Genomic DNA, 20,619 nt, shown 5'->3' with positions numbered 1-20,619 from the left:
AGGAGAGTTGTCCCAACAGGCGCTGGCAAGGCTAGAGGAGCAGGAACAACAGGGGCAGCCCTTTATCAGGGCCTGAACTTGGGGCCAGCCCCTCCCCCAGCACTCTGTGTCCTTTGTGGCTTGGGGACATCTGGGCAGAAGTTGCCCCCCTACACCCCACTTCCAAAGGAGTCTGAACCTGTGAAGCCAGAGCTGTTCCGGGCTACTACTCCCAGCTCCCTTCCCTGCCTGCTTCATGCACCAGCTGGCACTGCCCCAGGTAACAATTGAGACTGTCAGCCCCGGATAAATGCCCCCACAGCCCTTTATCGTGGCTGCCTCTTATCTGGGTGACGAAGGTCAGGGGAGCATCCCTTCTCCCTCAGGCCTACGGACAGACCAGGGAAGACCGGCCACCCTGGGCATGGGTGCTGCTGCTGTTTGCAGGGCAGACAGAGAATCCCTCTGCTTTGCAGCCCTGTCGCTGGGACGGCCAGGACTTAGCCTTGGCCCCTCTTTGCTTCCGGGCTTTGATCTTTCACAAATCACTCTGGAGCCTCGTTCACTGCAAGCAGAGGCATCTCAGAAAGTGTTATGAGTTAAACTAAAAGGTCCTCCCTCCCTGGAGTGGAGCAGCTGGGCTGGTGTGAGGCAGAGGTGGAAGGCCCGGGAAGGAGCCCGTCCAGAGAGGGTGCTAGAGCCAGTGGAGCTGGCCTGTCCATGACCTGAGCATTCATTCACTCGGTCATTCATTCAACAAACACTGAGCGCCTGCAGGGCTGGGCTATGAGGAGGAAACCCTGAGCACCTTCTACCATATTTCTTCAAATACAAGACAATACCAGTAGTGAGGCATAGCTTTATTTGGGTTACTACTAGGAAAATTCTATCACCTGAACCATGACATACCATTGATTGTACAGCATACCCAATATCAGAGATGTGAAAATGTAGAGGAGAAGTACATCTTAGAACTGATGAAATATATGTGGCTGGCCCTGCTGGGTCCCAACATGTGCCCAAGTTAACTGTGACCCAGGACTATGTGATGCTGGTCAGGGAAGACTTCCTAGAAGAGGTGGCATCTGGGCTGGGTTTGGAGAGCAGAGCGAGAGCTCCAAGGCACTAATTACAGAAGTCTCATATGGCTGGTCAGGGGACTGGGCAGCTGGCTCAGACTGTTCCATGTGTCTAAATACTAATATTCCAGGATCTGTCGCTCCTGCTGGGAAGCTGAGGGAGGACCCTCTCTGAGACAGGAAGCAAGGCTGATGCCGGGGTCCAATGCAGGGAGCTCCTGCCACAGAAATCTAACCAAGCCCCAAATTAAAGAGCTATTGTTTTCCTCCTGTGCCTGGGCAACCATGCCCTGTATAATTCATCCTTCCTCTGAAGGAGTCCTCGATGCATTATTAATCTGAAAGGACTCCCTCTTCTCTCCCGCTAATCTCAGCCCATCCAATATTGATAATTATTTGCTTTACTGTCTTTAAAACGTATCATGTATCAGGGACTGGGAGGGAGTAGCAGCTCTTCAGAGTGGGGGCTCTGAGTGTGCCCACCAGTCTACTCCCCAGCCTGGTCTCCTCTGAGTCTGCATCACCACCTCCTTGAGGGCACCAGCAGCCTGGCTTGTGCATCCCTGTGGCCTCTAGCCTCAGCATTGCACAGAGTAGGCCTTCAGTAAGAGGAGTCCCTGAACTCATCTTAAACAGCCCATCCCTCTAGGAGGTTCTACCCATTAGCTGAAGTCAACCCTATTTTTAAAAAAAACATATTTCTCCCTTTCTCTTGGTACACTGGCCCAGTGACTGAGCCCCTGGCACAAAGTTTTTGTTCAGTTGAGGTTAGGGTTTCTCAACCCTGCCACCATGAACATTTTGGGCTGGGTAATTCTTTGTTGTAGAGGGCTGTCCTGTGCTTTGTAGAATGTTGAGCAGCATCCCTGGCCTCTACCCACTAGATGCCAGTAGCACCCTTCTTCCACTGCCTAAGTTCTGACAATCAGAAATGTTTCCAGACATTGCTGGATGTCCCAGGGTGGGGCTGGGCAGGAAAAATTCCCAGAGGTTGAGAGCCTCTGGGCTAAATGAACTCTCTCATTCTGCACTTGATTGTTCTTATGGACACCAGAAAACAGCTCTCTTCCTCCACGTGGATGGAGGGCAGCCCCTCTCTTCCCATGAGCCTTTTTTGGCCCATTATAGAGTCTTCTCTTGAGATTCAAGAAAAGCAAAGGAATGACTCTGTGACTTCTAATCTTAAGACAGTTAAAGTTCAGGTACTGAGTGGGGATTGGGACTTCTGAGTCCTGCCCTCAAACCTACCTCTGTCTAAGCAAGTGTCCGTAATAAGGGCACTTGATATATGCACATAAGATATACGTCCTTCTCCCCTCTATGCATAAGTTTCCCAATCTGTCCATCACCTTTCATCAACCCAGTGGGGGAAATGTTTTCCTGTGGTCTTTGAAAGTGAAGCTTCCACCCAACTCCCTGAGAGAAGGAACGTGGGATCCCTAGAAGCCTAGCCTCAAAGCTCCCTGCCTTCTGCAGAACTTACAACAAAGCCCCCACCACAACAGTGTACAAGGTCTTGAGCGTCTTTCCTAGGGAGACAAAGTAATCCCAGCCCCCAGCCAAAGAAAGCCCTAGCCACCCAGCTCCAGCCCCTCTCTGGTCTGTGCCCTTCTGGCAAGGCTGCTGCACAGAGATTGAATCCATGCCCTGGGAAGGAAGAAGTGGCTGGTGAGATTCTCCAACTCTTCATTCCTTTTATCAACTCTTTGTAGCACACACAAAGAAACCATCCTCCTTTATACAGGAATAATCTTGAGAAAGAAAGCACCTGTGTGTCAGGGCTCTTAAATGTTCCCTCCACAATTGGGTTGTCATAGACTAATTCCAGCAGCCATGATCGTGTATTACCTTTGAAAGATTTGATTTAGTCAACAGATGCAGCATTGATAGAAATCTCATAGCAGCTGAAAGAAAGGCAAAAAAATCCACTCTGGAAGGATTCCTGCATTGTTCAGCTTTTGGTTCCTATTAACTTGTGATTAATCTATGTCTGGGGGAAATGGGAGAAAAGAAAAAACCAGAGAGAACGGAAGCAGGCTAAACACCAGTGACTGTAACTTCTGCCTGATCCAAAAACAGCAGTCCCTGGCCTGCTATGTGACTCAAGAGAATGGGGACCACCACCAGGAAGAAGGGATGCCTGGGAGAGGGGCTGTGCAAGTCACTCTGCTGAGGGACAAAGGTTCCAAGCATGGCGATCACAGCTCTCCATCATGATCAGTCAGCTGTCACTCTCCATCCTCTTTTCAAAGGGACTTTTGGAGTTTCTATAAGACGAGTAATCAAATTAAGAAAGTAGATATCCCATTTCTAGAAATAGAATTGTAGGGATATGAAAAAAAAAAGGAATGATTTTAGATTCGGTTTTGAGCCTTCTGGTTCTCAGAGTAGAGTAAAATTAGTGCCTAACATATCCCTGAGCAGCCAAAGTGACGGCAGCAGAGATCAAAAGCAGGAAATGCAGAGAGTACTTAGGTCAGCATTTGCTAGCTCATTGTGTGTGGAGTGTGCTTTTCACAAGGTGGTGCCCTCACCAAAGTAAGAGCATGTAATGGGTGAACTCCAGCTTGACCATTTGCTAGGCAGAGACAGCAGAAGGATCTATTGATGGAAGAGGCAGAAAGGTGCCTGAGACCTTTTAGAATCTCCATTGCTCAGCAGAGCTGATGGCTGCAGCCAAGACCTGCCAGGTCATTCCTAGGTTCAAGCATGTCAGTCTCCACAACCGTGACTGAGCCAGTCTCTCTATGCTAACCCTAAACCTCAAAGGAAGCTCTTGGAAAGATGCAACCTAAAGAGAAGAGTGCTCCAAAACCATCTGGCAGAGCGTCAGGGCCATCAAGGGGCACGCCTTCCCCACGATACCCATGCAGGTCGCTGTCTCCCCTTCCAGTGCCTTGGGACTCAGAGAGGAATTTTTCTCAAACTGTAAAGGTCAGAAAGTCTTTGAACACTCATGCTTTACACCCATTCTTCTTTGTTAGATATTTACAATTTTTATTGCTTTACATCTGTTTATAAATAAAATAGATGCTCAGTTTTGGTAAGTTAGGGAATACGTAGACATTTAAAGAAAAAACTTAGCATCACTCAGTTTCTCAATCCAGAGATAGCACAAAAGCCATTTTGAGGTAAATCTGTCGATGTCTATATCATTTTCATATTTTAGATTTGATATATTTTCATATTTGAAAGATTTGATTTAGCCAACAGATGCAGCATTGATAGAAATGGCTTTGTATACAAAGTGCTTATTTCACTTTACCTTATATCATTAAACATTTTGAGAAACAATTGAATACATCTCTTAGCATTCCTTCATATGGATGTCATAATTCATTTAACCAATACCCTGTGGTGAGAGGTGGCATGAGGCAGTGGACAAAATGTGGCCAGACAGACCTGGGTTTGAATCCCAGCTTTGCCAGTCACTGTCTTAGCTATGTGACCTTGGGCAAGTCACATAACCTCTAAATGCCATCTGTGAAATACAGCCTCAAATACCTAATTCACAGGCTTATTTGACGATTAGAAATATATATATAACATGCCTAGTGCCTCAATAGCCTGGTCACATATTAGTTATTATTATTTAAATTCCTTCCATTTTCCACTGTTATAAATAATGCTTCAGGGAACATCTCTGTGCATAAATCTTTCTCCACAACTATGATTATTTCCTTAGGATAGAGTGTTAGAAATGGAATTACAAGACCAGAGTCTGAATACTTTTAAGTCTCCTGATATGTAACCTCAGATTGTTTTGAAACCTTTACCAGCATTTTAAAGCATCTTCACTGTTTTGATGGAGGAAAAGTGGTGTCCAATTGTTGTTTAGACTTGATGATTAATGAGACTAAACACTTTTCTGAAATGATTACTAGCTACTTTCACTTATTATTCAGGAATTGCCTGTTCCTATCCACCCCCTCATTTTCTGTGAGAAAACCAGGGTCCCTAGAAGAGAAACAGCTTGGCTAGGCTTCACACAATTAGTTTGCTCATTAATTAATTTTCTAAATATACATTAAGCACCTCCAGTGTGCCAGGGACTCTGTTGGGCCCTGAGAAGGGAACAAGACAAATGGCTCTCCCCCATGGAGCTGCAACCTAGTGGAGAAGATAGATGATAAATCAGCAGAAAAGAATAAAGAATCAATGGAAGATAATTATATTTAGAGGAAGCTGTATTCATTTCCAAATATTCACCAGGGCAGTGAATATGAGCCAGGTGTTGGGGATCCATCAATGGTCCAGCGGGGCAAGGCACCAAGGCCCCATGGAAGTTAGCAGAACCAAGACTTGCCCCAGGTTCCCCCTGCCAGCCCAGGGCATGCTTCTCTTGACCTTATCACCGGAGCTGGGCTCCAGAGCAGGGAGGCCAATGCCACAAGGAATCTAAAAGGCTTGTCTCTACCACCCAGCACTTCTTTGGTGTGTTAGTCTGGGCCCCTCCAGAAGCAGATACCAAGAGCAAGAGGTTTACTAGGGGAAGCATCTGTGAGGGAAAGTGGGGAGGAAGCCGAGGAGGCTGGGAGAGCTGACAGATCACATGTGAGGAAGAAAGGAAGGAAAGTTGGGAGAAAGAGTCTTAACCCACAGCACGGTTCTAAGAAACTTTGCCAGGATGGGGTATCTTAAAGCCAAGGTAACCATCAGAGGAGTCCCAGACCTCCCGAGAGTGTGCCCACCTTAGTATCCCTGCTGTGCTCCCGCTGGGAGTGGCCCAGGGGAAATGTGGCCTCTGGATTTCAGACTCAGCACTGGGGCCATAGGTCAATTATGCTCCCGCAGGAGTTCTGAACAGCACATGGTTACAACTGGCATCCCGCTGGCCATGAATAGACATTGGCTATTGGATCAGAGAGCTGCCAGCTAGAGGTTGCCCCACTCTCTGGAGGTCATGCCAGGGATCCCCTGCCTCTAGCCGAATGGTCCTTTCTCTAGCCTAAACAAGAGATGGAGAAGAGCTTGCTCACTGTTAAAGAGCCTGGCAAAGCATAGGTTGGGGTTGCTCTCTCCAGGGCAGACATTGCCAGAGAGAGGAGGCCACATCTGGCCCAAAGTCTTGTTTTCACTCAGCCCAACATTCATTGAACACCTACAATATGGAGAGCCACTGGGGTATCATTGCTACCTTCTCGTCCTATTCCCACGCTAGGCATTCACCTTAGGTGAGGGATGGATGAAGTCTTGGACCGCATAGTCTATAAGCCAAGGGACTAAAAGGCCACTCTGTTTTGATTTCCATGTGTCTGAATTATAAAAAAGACTTGTGTGGGAGTCAGAAGACCTGTGTTCTAATCCTGCTCTATATAACTTCAGGGTAGTTATATAATCACCCTAAGCCTCAGCTTCTGGGTGCTAATGAGACCATGTGGCCTTGGCATCTTCTGATAAACAGAAAAGGCATTGAGCAATTTAATCCCAGAGGTCCTTTGATCCTGCTACCCTAGGCAAGTCAGGCTTGCGGTAGACACAGGGCAGGGACATGGCTGCTTCCCAGAACGAGCTGTCTTCTCACCCTTCTCTCATCTGTGCAGCTGCCACCCAGTAACTGGAGCTTGCACCTGCCAGCCAGGCTGGTCTGGTCGCCACTGCAATGAATCCTGCCCTGCTGGCTACTATGGCGATGGCTGCCAGCTGCCTTGCACCTGTCAGAATGGCGCCGACTGCCACAGCATCACTGGGGGCTGCACTTGTGCTCCAGGCTTCATGGTAAGATGGGAGGGACCTCCCGTGGCCTTCCTGACCCGCACCGGGCCAGTTCCTCTCACTTCCCGGTGCAATCAGGAATGTGGCCCTGTACCCAGCTGCCTCCTTGTGTCTGTCTCAGAGATAGACTTCATGAGGGGAGAGCCCCTGAAGCAGTTCTCAAAGGGCCAGGGTTTGGAATACTAAAAATAATAGGAGGAGGGGGTCTTTCCATCACCCCCAGCTCTGAAGGTTGCCTTCCTTTGTGCCCAGCTCCTCCCCATCCATATCCTTATGCACACAATATTTTTATATCAGAAAAACCACAATGTACAGAGACAGTTTTGCATTCTGCTTTCTTTCACCCACATTGCTATGTTGCTGCTTGGGCTTCTTAATTATCATTTTAAATGGCTGCATAACACTGCAAGAGCAGATGTACCCCCAGTTTACTCAGCCATTCTCTTACTGCTGAATATTAAGTTGTTTCCAGTGTTAACAGCGAATGTTGCAGTGAGCATCTTCATACAAATAGCATTCCTCCTCCCCGCCCCCTTGAATTATTTCCTTAGGGCGAATTGCCAGGGTCAGTGGGCATAATATATTTACAGCTCTTGATGGATGTTGCCATATTACTTTCCTCAAGTGTTCCATAAATCTACACCGCCACCAATTGTGTGTGAATGTACCTATTTCAGAATAACTTTGCTAACATTTTCTTAATTTTTGCTAATTATGTAGGTAGAAAATGGTTCCTCAATGTTGTTCTAATTTGCATTTCTCTGATTACGAGGGAGAGTGAACATCTTCCCTATGTTTGTTTACAATTTGTATCTTCTCATGAATTATGCAGGTCTTTATGAGGTTTGTTTCTGGGGAACTTGACATTGGAAGTGGAATCCTGTTCAAAGGCAGGGCATGCCCAGCAGGCTCAAGGAGCCAAACACTCAGGGGTTCTCTATGGCCATGTTTAATTGTGCTGTAGGAAGTGGTACAATTGTGCAGTTGAAACAGTGTGGCCTTTGGAACCAGACCTGGGTTGCACCCTGGCTATCCTACTCACCAATTGTGTGACCTTGGACCAGTGATTCAACCTCTCTTCGGTTCTGTTTCCTCACCTGTGAAATAGAACACCTGCCTCACAAGGTTGCTATCAGGTGTCAAGATGGGATATATAGAGTGCATTCTAGCAGGCTTCTCAGGCAGTAGTAAATTTTCTAAGCACCTGTGGTCCTTGTTCACTTACAGGTTCTGATTCAGTAGGTCTGGGATGGGGTCTGAGGTTCTGCATTTCTAACAAGCTCCCAGGTGATACCAATAATGCTGGTCAGTGGTACTCACTTTGAGTAGGACGCTGATATGTAGCCGTGGGTCTCAACTTGGGTTGCACACTAAAATCACTAGGAAAGCTTTATAAACATCAATGCCTGGGCCCCACTCCCAGAGATTCTGATGTATTTGGTCTAGGCATGGTCTGGCTGAGGCCAATGTGCTGCTAAAAAGGAGATCCACTGATCCACAAGCAATTCTTGTAGATCAAGTGAGGGTTTGCTTGGTGACAATGTCTTTTAAAGCCAGGTTGCCCCTGGTCTGTAGAGCAAGGCCCAGAACAAAACACTGTTCAAATTGAAATGTGGCTAGTTCTGAATTGAGATGTGAAGTGGAAAATACACATTGGATTTCCAAGACTTAGTATGAAAAGGTGAATATAAAATATCTCAATAATTTTGTTATATTGATTACATGTTATATATATATCTTTTTATATATATTTGAAGTATATATATATATTTGAAGTATATATATATATTTGAAGTATATATATATATATATTTGAAGTATATATATATATATATTTGAAGTATATATATATATATATATATATATATATTTTTTTTTTTTTTAAAGAAAGAGTCTTGCTTTGTCACCCAGACTGGAGTGCAGTGGCACAATCTTGGCTCACTGCAACCTCCGCCTCCTGGGTTCAAGCAATTCTCATGCCTCAGCCCCCTGAGTAGCTGGGATTACAGGCATGTGCCACCACGCCTAGCTAATTTTTGTATTTTTAGTAGAGACAGGGTTTTGCCATGTTGGCCACGCTGATCTTGAACTCCTGGCCTCAAGTGATCTGCCTACCTTGGCCTCCCAAAGTGCTGAGATTACAGGCATGAGCCGCCACTTCTGGCCTAAATATATTTAAGTAAAAACACATAACTAAGATAAAAAAAAAAAAAAAAGTTACAATCCCCCTTCTTCCTCCCCAATGCAGATAAAACTGGGTGTAAATGAACTCTTCGGCATCTTTGAAAGAGAAGGAAGTCTGGTTTTCTCTTTAATTTACCTTTGTTAGTGTAAATTTTTTGCTGTAATTTCCACAGTAAAATGGAGGTGCCCTGGGTTTTGAATTTGGGTAGGAGAGAATAATTGTTCGGGATTAAAAAATCTCACCTAGCCAACTGGTCAGGTGACTGAAGGTGACTGCACCAGACTGCTCATGGGTGACCCCTGTCCCAGCTTGGCTTCTAGCATAGCTCTAGGACTTTGGGCATCTGTGGATGGGGCGTATACAGGGAGAGAGAAGAACCTATTAACTTCTAAGATGGTCTACTGTATGGATTCCATGGATCAAGTCAGGAAACACTGTTCTGGGGGAAAGGGGGAAAAGTAGGAGCAAGAAGGTATGCACATACATAGGAGTGGGAAGCTCACTGAGGGGTGTACGGTCTGGTCATATACATTGTCTATGTGTCTGCTGGGGGTCTTGCCTCGCTGTTCCCCTTTCTTTATCCCCAGTTGCCTGCCTACTTACTGCTCCTCAGAACAAGGGAAAATTGGGGCCCCAGAAAGGCCTGGGAGACTAGCATCTGTTTGCTCACTGTCCCCAGTGCTCCAACAGTCTGGAGGCCAGGCCACTGCCTCTCTTCCTTGCACCTGAGATGCAAATGACTTCCTGTCCTTGAACTTTGGGGCACAGGTGCATGCCAGAGTCATCTTACTGTGGGGTGCCCCCTGCCTGGGGCTCAGGGCTAAGATAGATTGTGAGTCAAGCTGCCCTGGTGAGACCCAGCGAATTCTCATCCATCTCCTCCCACCCAGCCTCGTTATTCCTGGAAAGGCTCTTCTGGGGCTCTGTTGGATGTTGGGCAGGGGCTGCAGGAGGTGATTACAGAACAGTTCATTGTTCTCAACCAGCATGACTCACTCCTGTATGCATCAAGCCCTGAGGGGGAAGCCATTACTCTTGTCCTCACTCCAGCTTCTGAGTGAATGCAACTTCCCACAATTAGCCAGTTCTGGTCAAAGTGGGGGCAATCAGCAGAGCAGACTCAGCAGAGACTTCGCCTCAAGATGTCCCGCAGTCAGTAATAATTAGCAATGCCTTTGTTGGTTGCTTGGTTTGTGAATGTATGTACACTGCCTTTATCCTTGAATGATTTTAGGATGGGTAGTCAGTTAAGGACTAATTAAAGGAGCCCTTTTCTGGGTGTTTGGAGACCTTCATTCTAGGCTCAGTAATCTTGGACATGTCACTTTACCATGCTGGGCCTCCATTTCCCTATCTGAACGATGGGAGGAGTAAATCAGTTTTGCCTGCTACTGGATGTGAGTATCCCCCATGACAGTGGATGTGAAACCGCATCCTCAGCTGTCCCCTCCCACCCCAGCTCTCCCTGCCCAGGGTCTTTAGGGAGGATATTGGGACAGCTTTATGAAAGTAGACTCTAGGGGCTGAGAATGGTCTCAGGCTCAACATAAATGTGAGGAGTGCTGATAAAGTAGTGCAGAACCACACCTGTGAGCTCAGTGGCATGCCTGCCCCAGTCACGTGGTCTCCACCCCCGAGAGTACAGGGACACGGGGCAGAAGCAGGTCCTGCTTGGGGCTCTGGACTGGCCTTCACACACTTCCACTTCCTTCCCAGGACATTGGAAGTGGAATCCTGTTCACTGAAATGTGAAACACTGGATGTTTCCTCTGCTAGGACTTAGGGGGCAGGTGGGGATGTGGAAAGACTAATCAGACCCCCATCCAGGAACCTGTGTTCTAGTAATAAGCACATTCACACTAGCAGTGAACACTCACTGAATCCTGGCTGCATGCTTCATCTGACTTATGCCTCACAAGGGCTCATGGAGATGCACTTTCACTTTCCTCAATTTGCAGATGAGGAGCTGGAGTTCAAACAGGATTAGCGACTTGCCTGGGATCACAAAGCCAGTGGTGGTGGGAGACACTGAATTCTCATGTTAGTTGATGAGCTTTGATTGAAGGGTGACCATGGAACCAGATAAATCTAAGTTCAAATCCTAGCTCGCCAATCCCCACACTGACTACTAGCAAGCCACTTATCCTGCCTGACATGGAACTTCCTCATCTGTTAAAACAAGACTTTGCTTGTGAGAATTAGGAACATTATATGAAAAGTTCAAAGCCAGTGCCTGAAATACAACAGACACTTGGTGAAATGGCAGCAATTACTGGCAAGCTATGAGAGTAGTGGGGGAACGTTGCTTTCCCCATGCCCATGATACCAGTAGGAGGGTGTTGGGATGAGCTGTACCCAGGGATACCTGATGGATCAGAGCCATGAATGTGCACAACTGCTGTTCTAGGCAAGTCCACCCAAGCACCTGTGGGTCACCCTGAATGGTTGGTCTCAGGAGGCACTGTAGGAGTGGACAAGCCTCTCAACATTTGGGGAAATGGAGATAGAGATGGGGGTGGGAAGAGAGCCTGGGCATTTTACATGTTTGCTTGGCAGCAGTGACAGAATCACTTGGGGTATGCATTGGTAAATTGCACTGTGGCTGCCCAGTGGGGGCAAAGAGCCCTGGACCAGAAAACAAGAAATGAGTTTGTAGCTTTAGCTCTGCTAACTTTCTGGGTTTCTATTTCTCACCTATAAAATGGGAATGAAATTCCCTGCCCATCGGAAACAGTGGTGTGGGAGCTAGTCATTCTAGTGGGAGTGCTTACAACCGGAAACGGCATCATTTCAGCACCTTGGACAGCCTCATGAGCCAGGGTTTCAAGGCTACTCTGTGCCTTCTTAGAATCCAGGGTCCTCGCCCAGACAGAATACCAGGGTGAACAGGGATGGGAGAAGGCAGAGTGAGGGGTCACATGACACAGTGGTCAGACCAGCAGAGTCCTGGAATACCTGTCTTTGTGAGGATGATCCTATCCAGGAGGTGAGGACCTTTCTTCCCACCCTGCTGAGCTAGGGAATTAGCTGAATTGTGGATGAGGGGACTAAGTGGAGCTGTCCATCCACTTGCAGGTTGGCATCACATCACCCCTCTCTGTGGCTCCCCACTGCCCACCAAATAAACCTCAAATCCCAGGCCTTTGTAACATGTCCTCAAACCTAGTCTACCCTAATCTCATCTCCCACTAAGTCCTGCCACAATCTGCAGCACACATAACTCATTTTCCCCCCAACACACAGTACAGTAGTCCCCGTTATCCATGAGGGATACATTCTATGACCTCCAGTGCCTGAAACTGTGGGCAGTACTGAATTCCGTATGTACTGCTCAATAAGAGATTAACAGTAATAACTAATAATAGAATAATTATAATAATATGCTATAAAATTTATGTGAATGTGGCCTCTCTCTCTCTCAAAGATAGGGCCTCGTTCTATTGCCCAGGCTGTAGTGTAATGGCACAATCATAGCTCACTGTAACCTCAAACTCCTGGGCTCAAGTGATCCTCCTGCATCAGACTCCTGAGCAGCTGAGAATACAGGCATGTACCACCATGCCCAGCTATTTAAAAAAAAAATTTTTGTAGAGATGGAGTCTCACTATGTTGCCCAGGCTGGTCTGGAACTCCTGGCCTCAAGCAATCCTCTCATCTTAGGCTTAAAATATCTTCTTGTATTGTACAAGCCTACTTTGTTGGGGTTTTTTTTTTTGTTGTTGTTGTTGTTGTTGTTGTTTTTGTTTTTTTGAGATGGACTCTTGCTCTGTTGCCTAGGCTGGAATGCAGTGGCGTGATCTCAGCTTACTGCAAGCTCCACCTGCAGGGTTCAAGCAATTCTCTTGCCTTAGCCTCCTGAGTAGCTGGGATTACAGACATGTGCCAACACATCCAGCTAATTTTTGTATTTTTAGTAGAGACGGGGTTTCATCATGTTGGCCAGGTTGGTCTCAAACTCCTGACCTCATGTAATCTGCCCGCCTCGGCCTCACAAAGTGCTGGGATTACAGGCGTGAGCCACCGCGCCCAGCCACAAACCTACTTTAAAACCACAGTTGACCTCAGGTAACTGACACTATAGAAAGTGAAACCAAGGATAAGGGGGCACTACTATATGTTCTTTGGGGCCTCTGTGCTTTTTCTCAAACCTCTCTTTCTTTCTAGAATGCCCTTCCCATAGTCCCTATCGCATCTATGAAAATCCTTCTCAGGCTTTCAGGAAATCAAAGGCTGCCTCTTCCATGAAGCCTTCCCTGAATACTCCTCTCTTCGGAATTAACCATTCCATCCCTTTGTTTCCACTGTGTGTGGCTCATACTCAGGTTCTGTCTCCATAAGGACAACAACATGTTTCCCTCTAACCCTGGACCTCCTAACAAGCCTATGATGCCTACCACACAAATATCTTGCTCAGCAAACTCCCTGAAATGAATGAAATCCCTGGTAGACCCAATGTCCTTAAAGCAGAAGTTTCTGGAACATTCCTGAGCTTTACAGTAAGGAAATTCATGGCATTTCCCAAGAGGCCTTGCCAGTAGGGCTGGGACTTGACTCTACCTGTTGGCTTCTCTGAAATGTATGTAAACAGATAGCTACAGCAGGACTGGAGCAGCTTGACCCCTGATATCATCTCCAGATTCTTTGAGCAGTGGCATGAGCTTCTGCCTTATGAAATTTTGTGTAGTGGTTTGCAGAGACTCCGGTGCCAAATTCTCTGCCTTCAAATACCAGCTTTGCTGCATATTAGCTGTGTGACGTTGGGCAATATACTGTACCTCTCTGTGCCCCTAGTTTCTTTTATTTCCTTTTTGTGCGTGTGTGTGTGTCTGTGTCTAAGCCTCACTATTGCCCAGGCTGGAATGCAGTGGTGCGATCTTGGCTCACTGTGCAGCTTGACCTCTCTGAGCTCAGGCAATCCTCCCACCTCAACCTCCCAAGTAGCTGGGTCTACAGGTGCACACCATCATGCCCAGCTGATTTTTTTGTATTTTTTTGTAGAGATGGGGTTTTGCCATGTTGCCCATGCTGGTCTCGAATTCCTGGCCTCTCATGATCTGCCCATCTTGGCCTCCCAAAGTGTTGGGTTTCCAGGTGTGAGCCCCTATGCCCAGCCTGCCTCTAGTTTCTTATATGTAAAAAGGAATAATAATATAGCCTCGTAGGATTATTGGACTGACTAAATTAATTAGCAAATATAAAGTGCTTAGAATGTCTAGCATATTAGTAATCTTTCAACAAGCATTAGCTATTATCGCTGTTGATGATGATGATGATGCCACTGCTGCTGCTGTTGTTGTTATTTACACCAAAGGGGTCTCTCACTTGAAGAGGATGACTGGTCCTGGCCTGAGTGCCCTGTTTGGGGGTAGAGGTGGAAATGGGGGTGAGAGGAAGGAAGCAGTTAGTTGAATCTTTCTGTTGGCTGGGAATGGTAGGGTTGCCAAGGGCTCCTGGGTTCCCAAGAGCAGCCACAGAACCGAGAATAGACTTCCTCCTCACACGGGGGAAGAAGGCTGATTTCTCGGCCCCACCATGCTCCTCTGCTGACTAGCCTTCCTTTCCTTAATTAAGGCCTCACCTAGGCAGCCAGACTGATGAAGCCTCCTCCGCTGCTGTAGGACTAATTACTGCCACCTTGGTGCCTGCAGTGAACCATCTGTGAGGTCACTGCCAGGGCTGCAAAGACTTGATTTCTCAGACCCCCTTCCCGCTGCCTCCTCCCGCATGGATCCCGTGTAGCTGGGAGATAAGGGGCCTTCTGGCCATTCCTCAGCCCAGATGCTCCCTTTCAGCTCCACTGTGATGGAGACGGGAATGCGGGAAGCAGAGGAGAAGGGCTCCAGTGTCCCCTCCCATAGGATTTGGGGCCCATATTTCTCCCCAGGATGACAGCATTTCTATTACCTTAAAGGGCTCATCTATTTATGCTGCAATTTTTTGAAGCCCTGTCTGCCATTATTGAACCCTGCATGCTGGCGAAGGGAGCAGGCACTCCATCAGCCACATGAACAAATTTGTTTCCGCATTTTTCTCCACTTTCTCTGTGACACTGGTAGGTCATACAGAAACCTCAGCTGTTCTGACCAGGGAAGGTGGGAGCTGGGGGCAAGAGTTATGAAAATTCAGATCAGTGGAGCAGTGATTGAATTTCCCTCCAAGGTTTCCAACGTCCTTTAAAGACGTTATGCTCCCCCGGCCTCCCCCAGCTGGGCAGAGTGCGTGTCCGCCTCTTGGGTGGCTCCTAAGCTGGAACTAGGGAGTGAGAGAAGTGTGACCAGTAGAGAATGCAGACTGAAAATGACAGCCAGGTGACGTGGATATCATGTGTGTGCATTTTCTTTTCTAATTGTTTCATTCTTCATCAAGCTGAGATCTACGGGCTGTTAGCCCTAAGAACAGAAAACCAGCTTCTCATCCCCTCACCTCCCACTGTTGATTCATTTCCCAATTACTGTAGTAAAAGATTTTCCTGAATGCAGCACTGGGAATGAGGAATTCACCCTCTAGCTGCCATGCCTGTGCGAACAGAGGAGTACAAACACTGCAAAATAGCAGAAATGATCATCCAAAAATACACACACACACACACACACACACACACACACTCACTCCAGTACCCAAATCCCAGCTCTGTTATCACCTCCTATGTGGTCTTGTTGGAGTTACTTAAGCTTCTCAAGCCTCATTTTTTCATCAATAAAACAGGATAATTAATGGCACTATGCTGTAGTGTTATCCTGAGGATTGAATTAGATAAAATATATAGAACAAAGCCCGGCATGTAGCGAATGTTCAGTAAATGTTTGTCAAGGTTTATTATTTGGTTGTGGAGAGAAGACACACTGCAAGCAAAAGGACATGGACTTTGGAATCAGACAGTCCTGGGTTGGAATCTCACATCTGTCACTCAGTAGCTGTGTGACCTTAGGAAACACAGCCTCTTAGAGCCTGTTTCTCATTGGTGAGGTGGATTAATAATGCCAGCCCTTTGGGGTTGCTGGGCCCCCTGGGCGAGATGCAGGGTGTAACGCTGTAAAACAGCTTCATGATGGTGGAACTGGAAGAATGCTCAGGGCTTCCACAGTGCACAGCAAAAAAAAAGCAAGGTCAGAAAGGGAAAGTGAACTTCCCTCAGGTCACACAGCATATTGTAACAGAGCTGGGATGGAATACAAGTGACATGACTCCCAGCCTACTGTTCTTTCCACCTTTACCTCCATCTCATGAGCTTCCTGTACCCAGAGCTGATGGATACAGGCAGGGAGGGATGGTGGGGGTGGCAGGTCGGTGAGGGCACAAGGGGAGTCACCAGGGGGTTAAGTCATGTTGTCAATTAATTCACAGAGCAAAGTAGGGAAAATTGGTTTTATGTCACTAAGATGAGTCCAGCCTTCCCCCTCTGGGACCCCACCGTACAGCTTGTTAGGGAAAACTGCTGACTCTTCTACTCTAAAAAATAAACATTTGCCATCTCAGACCACCCTCTTGCTGTCATGTTCCTGTCATGTACCTTATTATCAGTACCCTCGTTACTGGGGTCTGGGCTGGGGCTTTGTCTCAGGCCTAGTGGCCGCAGCAATCTCTGTGCAGCAAAAGCAGCTATTAGAGCAGATCTGCGGCACCTACGCTTTAAGTATACCCAGTTTTCTTTTTGTCCAAGTCTCCAGCATAGACGGGGCTTCTGCTGGCTCCCAGTCCTAGCCAGAACCCAGGGCCTGGGTCTGACCTCACCAATTCTAGAGGGCAGGGATAGGGCCGCCCTGAAAGGTCTGGAGAAAGTAGACAACCAAATGGGGGTGATGATGGCTCATATTTTGCAGTGGGCCCTAGGCCAGGCACTCTGTTCTATATATATTGTGTTTAATCCTCACAACGACCCTGTAGGGTGGGGCTGTAGGATCCCCACTTTGCACTCTGGGATTCTACCCATCCTTCCCAACAGCTTGTTTCATTGGAGCTTTACACCAGCCCCAGGAGACAGGGGGTCAGCGTTTGCACCCTCATTGTGCAGAAGAGCCCATGGGCTCTAGTCCCCCCACAAAATCTGCAGGCCTGGAACAAAGAAAGCTCCTGCTAGCCCTGCGCTCAAGCTTCAGTGCCCCAGCTCCCCAGCCCCCTAGCCCAGCCCCTCCCAGCCACCTCTCCCTTAGTCATTAGCGCTGATAATTCCATCTGTAAGAGTAATTATCAACCCCAGGAGGGGAAGGGATTCCTGCCAGAAGATGTGATTATGTCTGGAAAATGAAGGATATTGCAAAAAAAAAAAAAAGGTCATGAATAAATTATTTCAAGGTGGGGCTAATAAGAAAACTAACAACGGAGGTAAACGGAAAAAAACAGAAATACAAAAAAAACTATTTAAAAGTTATCTCCCAAAAACACTAAAAAAACTAATGTTCTTGCTTCTCCTGAAAGTTCTGAGGAAGGGGATATAACTCCCTGAGACAGGCCCAGGGAAGCCAGGCAGGGGCTCCCTGGCCATGAGGCACAGGTGTCGAGGAGGGTGTAGGGAGTGCAAGGAAAAGAGTGGGAGCAGAGCAGGTGGGCCCTGCATGCCAGGGTGGGGTCTTGTGCTTAAGTCAGCAGGCAAGAGGGAGCCACTGCCATCTCAAGCAGGGGTGTGACAAAACAGTACTGTATTTGACCTCCATTCTCTGTGTCGGGAGACGGTGATGTCAGAGAATAAGAACCAGCATGCAGGCCGGGTACGGTGGCTCACACCTGTAATCCCAGCACTTTGGGAGGCCAAAGTGGGCGGATCACCTGAGCTCAGGAGTTCGAGAGCAGCCTGGCCAACATGGTGAAACCCCGTCTCTATTAAAAATACAAAAATTAGCCAGGCATGGTGGTGGGTGCCAGTAATCCCAGCTACTTGGGAGGCTGAGGCATGAGAATAACTTGAACCTGGGAAGCAGAGGTTGCAGTGAGCCGAGATCACGCCACTGTACTCCAGCCTGGGTGATAGAGCATGTAGTAGGTGCTCAGTAGATGCTGGATCCCATCCTCCCCACATGTCTTCACTGGAGGCTGCTTGGCAGAGTGGGGAGAGCATGGACTTTGAGTCAGGGAAACCTGAGTTTGCATCTCAGCCTTGCCATTTACCTCCTGGGTGGCTTAGGGCAGATTCACCCTTTGCTCGCCTCGCATGTGGATGTTTCTTGTAGGATGGTTGTGAGCATGAGACAGGGCAAGCTCTACAAAAGTGTTTGGCACAGAGTAGGTAAATCGTAGCCTCTTCTTGCACCTGCAGTGGGCCTAGTTCCTGTTGGGTCATATGTAATAATAAAACGCTGAAACCATCTATAGCACTTACTCTGGGCCAGGCAATGTTCTAAGAACGTTATGTATATTAACTTATTTCATCTTCACCACTACCTTAGAAGAAGGTACTATTGTAATTCCCATTTTGCAGATAGGGAAACTAAGACACAGAGAGGTTAACACCTTGCACAAGGTCCAAAAAGCCCCAGGGCCAAGACCTGAACCCAATAGTCAGGTTGCAGAGTCCATGAGCTTGACACGCCCGCCTGCCCCTGCCTGTGAGCTGTGGGTAAACCCAGAGTGATCCTCACTGCCCCCAACAGGATGAAACCTTAACTGTGGCCTTGGGGGTGATGGAGCCAGGAGAGCTGAATTTGGAAATGGCTGACAAATGATGGGGGAATCAGGCACCTGTCAGGCAGCTCAGGGGAGGTGTCCGTTCCCCAGGTGGTGGCGGGGATGGAGTGCCCAGTCACCACGCTGTCCATCCGTATCACTGTCCTCCAATACAAAATACTCATAATCACCATTTCATGTGCTCTCACTGCCCTCTGAGGGCTGTGATGGCACCACCAACATTTTACAAATAAACTGGCATGGCAAGGTTACATAGTCTCTGGTGCATCTCAGCACTCCCCAGCCCAGGGCTGAGCCCCTCCTCAGGCCCTCACTGCTCCCCAGGGTGCCCCCTCCCACCCCGTCTCCCTCAGTAGCCCTGCTCCCCTCTCCTCCCTCAGGCCTGCAGCCCCACACCAGGTCTGCCCTGCAGGGAGGTCTGCCCTGAGCTCCCATCTGGGCTTGGGTGCCTTCACGGAGGGCACATTCCAGGCCCATGTTCTGTGTGGTGAGGCACTCTGTGAAAACTTGACTGACAAACCTCTAGGGCCAGAAAAATCCAGAGGAAACTAGCTTTAAAAACCCAAGGGGCTGGGCACAGTGGCTCACGCCTGCAATCCCAGCAGTTTAGGAGGCCGAGGAGGGCAGATCACTTGAGGTCACAAGTTCGAGACCAGCCTAGCCAATGTGGTGAAATCCCACCTCTACTAAAAATACAAAAATTAGCCAGGCATGGTGTGCACCTGTAATCCCAGCTACTCGGGAGGCTGAGGCAGGAGAATCACTTGAACCCAGGAGATGGAGGTGGCAGTGAGCTGAGATGGCACCACTGCACTCCAGCCTGGGTGACAGAGTGAGACTCCGTCTCAAAAAAAAAAAAAAAAAAAAAAACCTGAGAGTTTATATGAGTTGGGGAATTGGGGATGCAGATGGACCAGAGGACACTGGACAGTAGAGGCAGCCATCCCCACCCCAACTCCTTTTTTGTTCTCTAGTAAAAGCCTCTCCAGTGTTAAATTCTGGGCTGTCTTTGCATTCAGTCTATAATTGTTTTTATAATGATTCCACAATCAATAAGCAATTGGATTTGCCAGAGTCTAGACTCTCAGCCAGAGAGGAAGGGCCCAGGCACCTTTCTAAAACAGGCTGGAACACTGAGTCACTCACCTGCTCTAGGGGGCCCTCTTTTATCTCCCAAGCAAAGTTTACACCTGGCGCTCAAGGCCATCCTGGCTGGGCCCAGCCTGACCTCCAGGCTCCTGCTGCTGCCTCTCATCACCCTTCCCTAACCCCTGAACTCCAGCAAATCCAAACTGCCTTACCCTGCAGCCCCCCAACCCACGTGTGGCCCCACTGTCACGCCTTTGTTCAGTCTGTCCCTTCCCCCGAATACCTTTGCTCTCCATCCCCCTCAGCCAAATCCTGCTGGTGCACCCTCCAGTCTCCGTTCAGTTGCCACCTCCTTATAAAGCCTTCTTGCTGTCTTCCCTATGGGACAGAGCCTTTCCATAGGACACTGACATACCCATTCTCGTGGCACATTGTGGATGTTTTTCTCCCATCTACTAAGCAGAAAGCTCCAAGGGTCTGTCCAGTTCACCCCTGTGTGCCTACTCTATTCCCCACCGTGCCACCTCCTAACCCCCAGCCTATCCAAGCCCTGCACAGTCCCCTGTACATAGTGTCAGTAAATATGTGTTGAATAAATGCACAGGTAGTTTAGAAGCATCCCCTAAAATGTGAATGCACCACATTTTACTTGGACCCTAGTTTTCCTTATTAGCCTCTGCAAGACCCTCAGTCCCCCACAGTCTGGTTCCCACCTGGGACATTATCACCATCACTATTGTCAGACTCTGGCTCTGCAGGCCACTGCCCCAAGTCCACACTACACAGCCCTCAACTAGGGAGCTGGGCTCTTTTACGGTACACATGCATATATACCCTATAGATCCAACCCACCCCTCCCTGACTTTGAGCCATACCATGCTCAAAGCCACTGTGATCAAATCGCCGTTGGGGCTCTATGGCCAGGATCAGCCCAGATGTCTGACATGCAGATGC

General features: G+C 48.0%; 1 protein-coding gene across 8 annotated transcripts in view; it reads left to right on the top strand.

Moving 5' to 3' along the window:
• Positions 1-20,619, top strand: part of MEGF11 (multiple EGF like domains 11) — a 374,950-nt gene that overhangs the window by 307,661 nt on the left and 46,670 nt on the right. For all 8 annotated transcript variants that reach the window (XM_054532820.2, XM_024232600.3, XM_054532818.2 and 5 more), the window contains one exon: positions 6,602-6,776. In XM_054532820.2, coding sequence (XP_054388795.1) covers positions 6,602-6,776 — 175 coding nt within the window. The remainder of the gene's footprint in view (positions 1-6,601; positions 6,777-20,619) is intronic.

Source organism: Pongo abelii, chromosome 16 (assembly GCF_028885655.2).
Source record: "Pongo abelii isolate AG06213 chromosome 16, NHGRI_mPonAbe1-v2.0_pri, whole genome shotgun sequence".
NCBI lineage: Eukaryota > Metazoa > Chordata > Mammalia > Primates > Hominidae > Pongo > Pongo abelii.
Note: the sequence above shows the minus strand (reverse complement) of the source record. Positions and strands in the feature narration are given on the sequence as shown.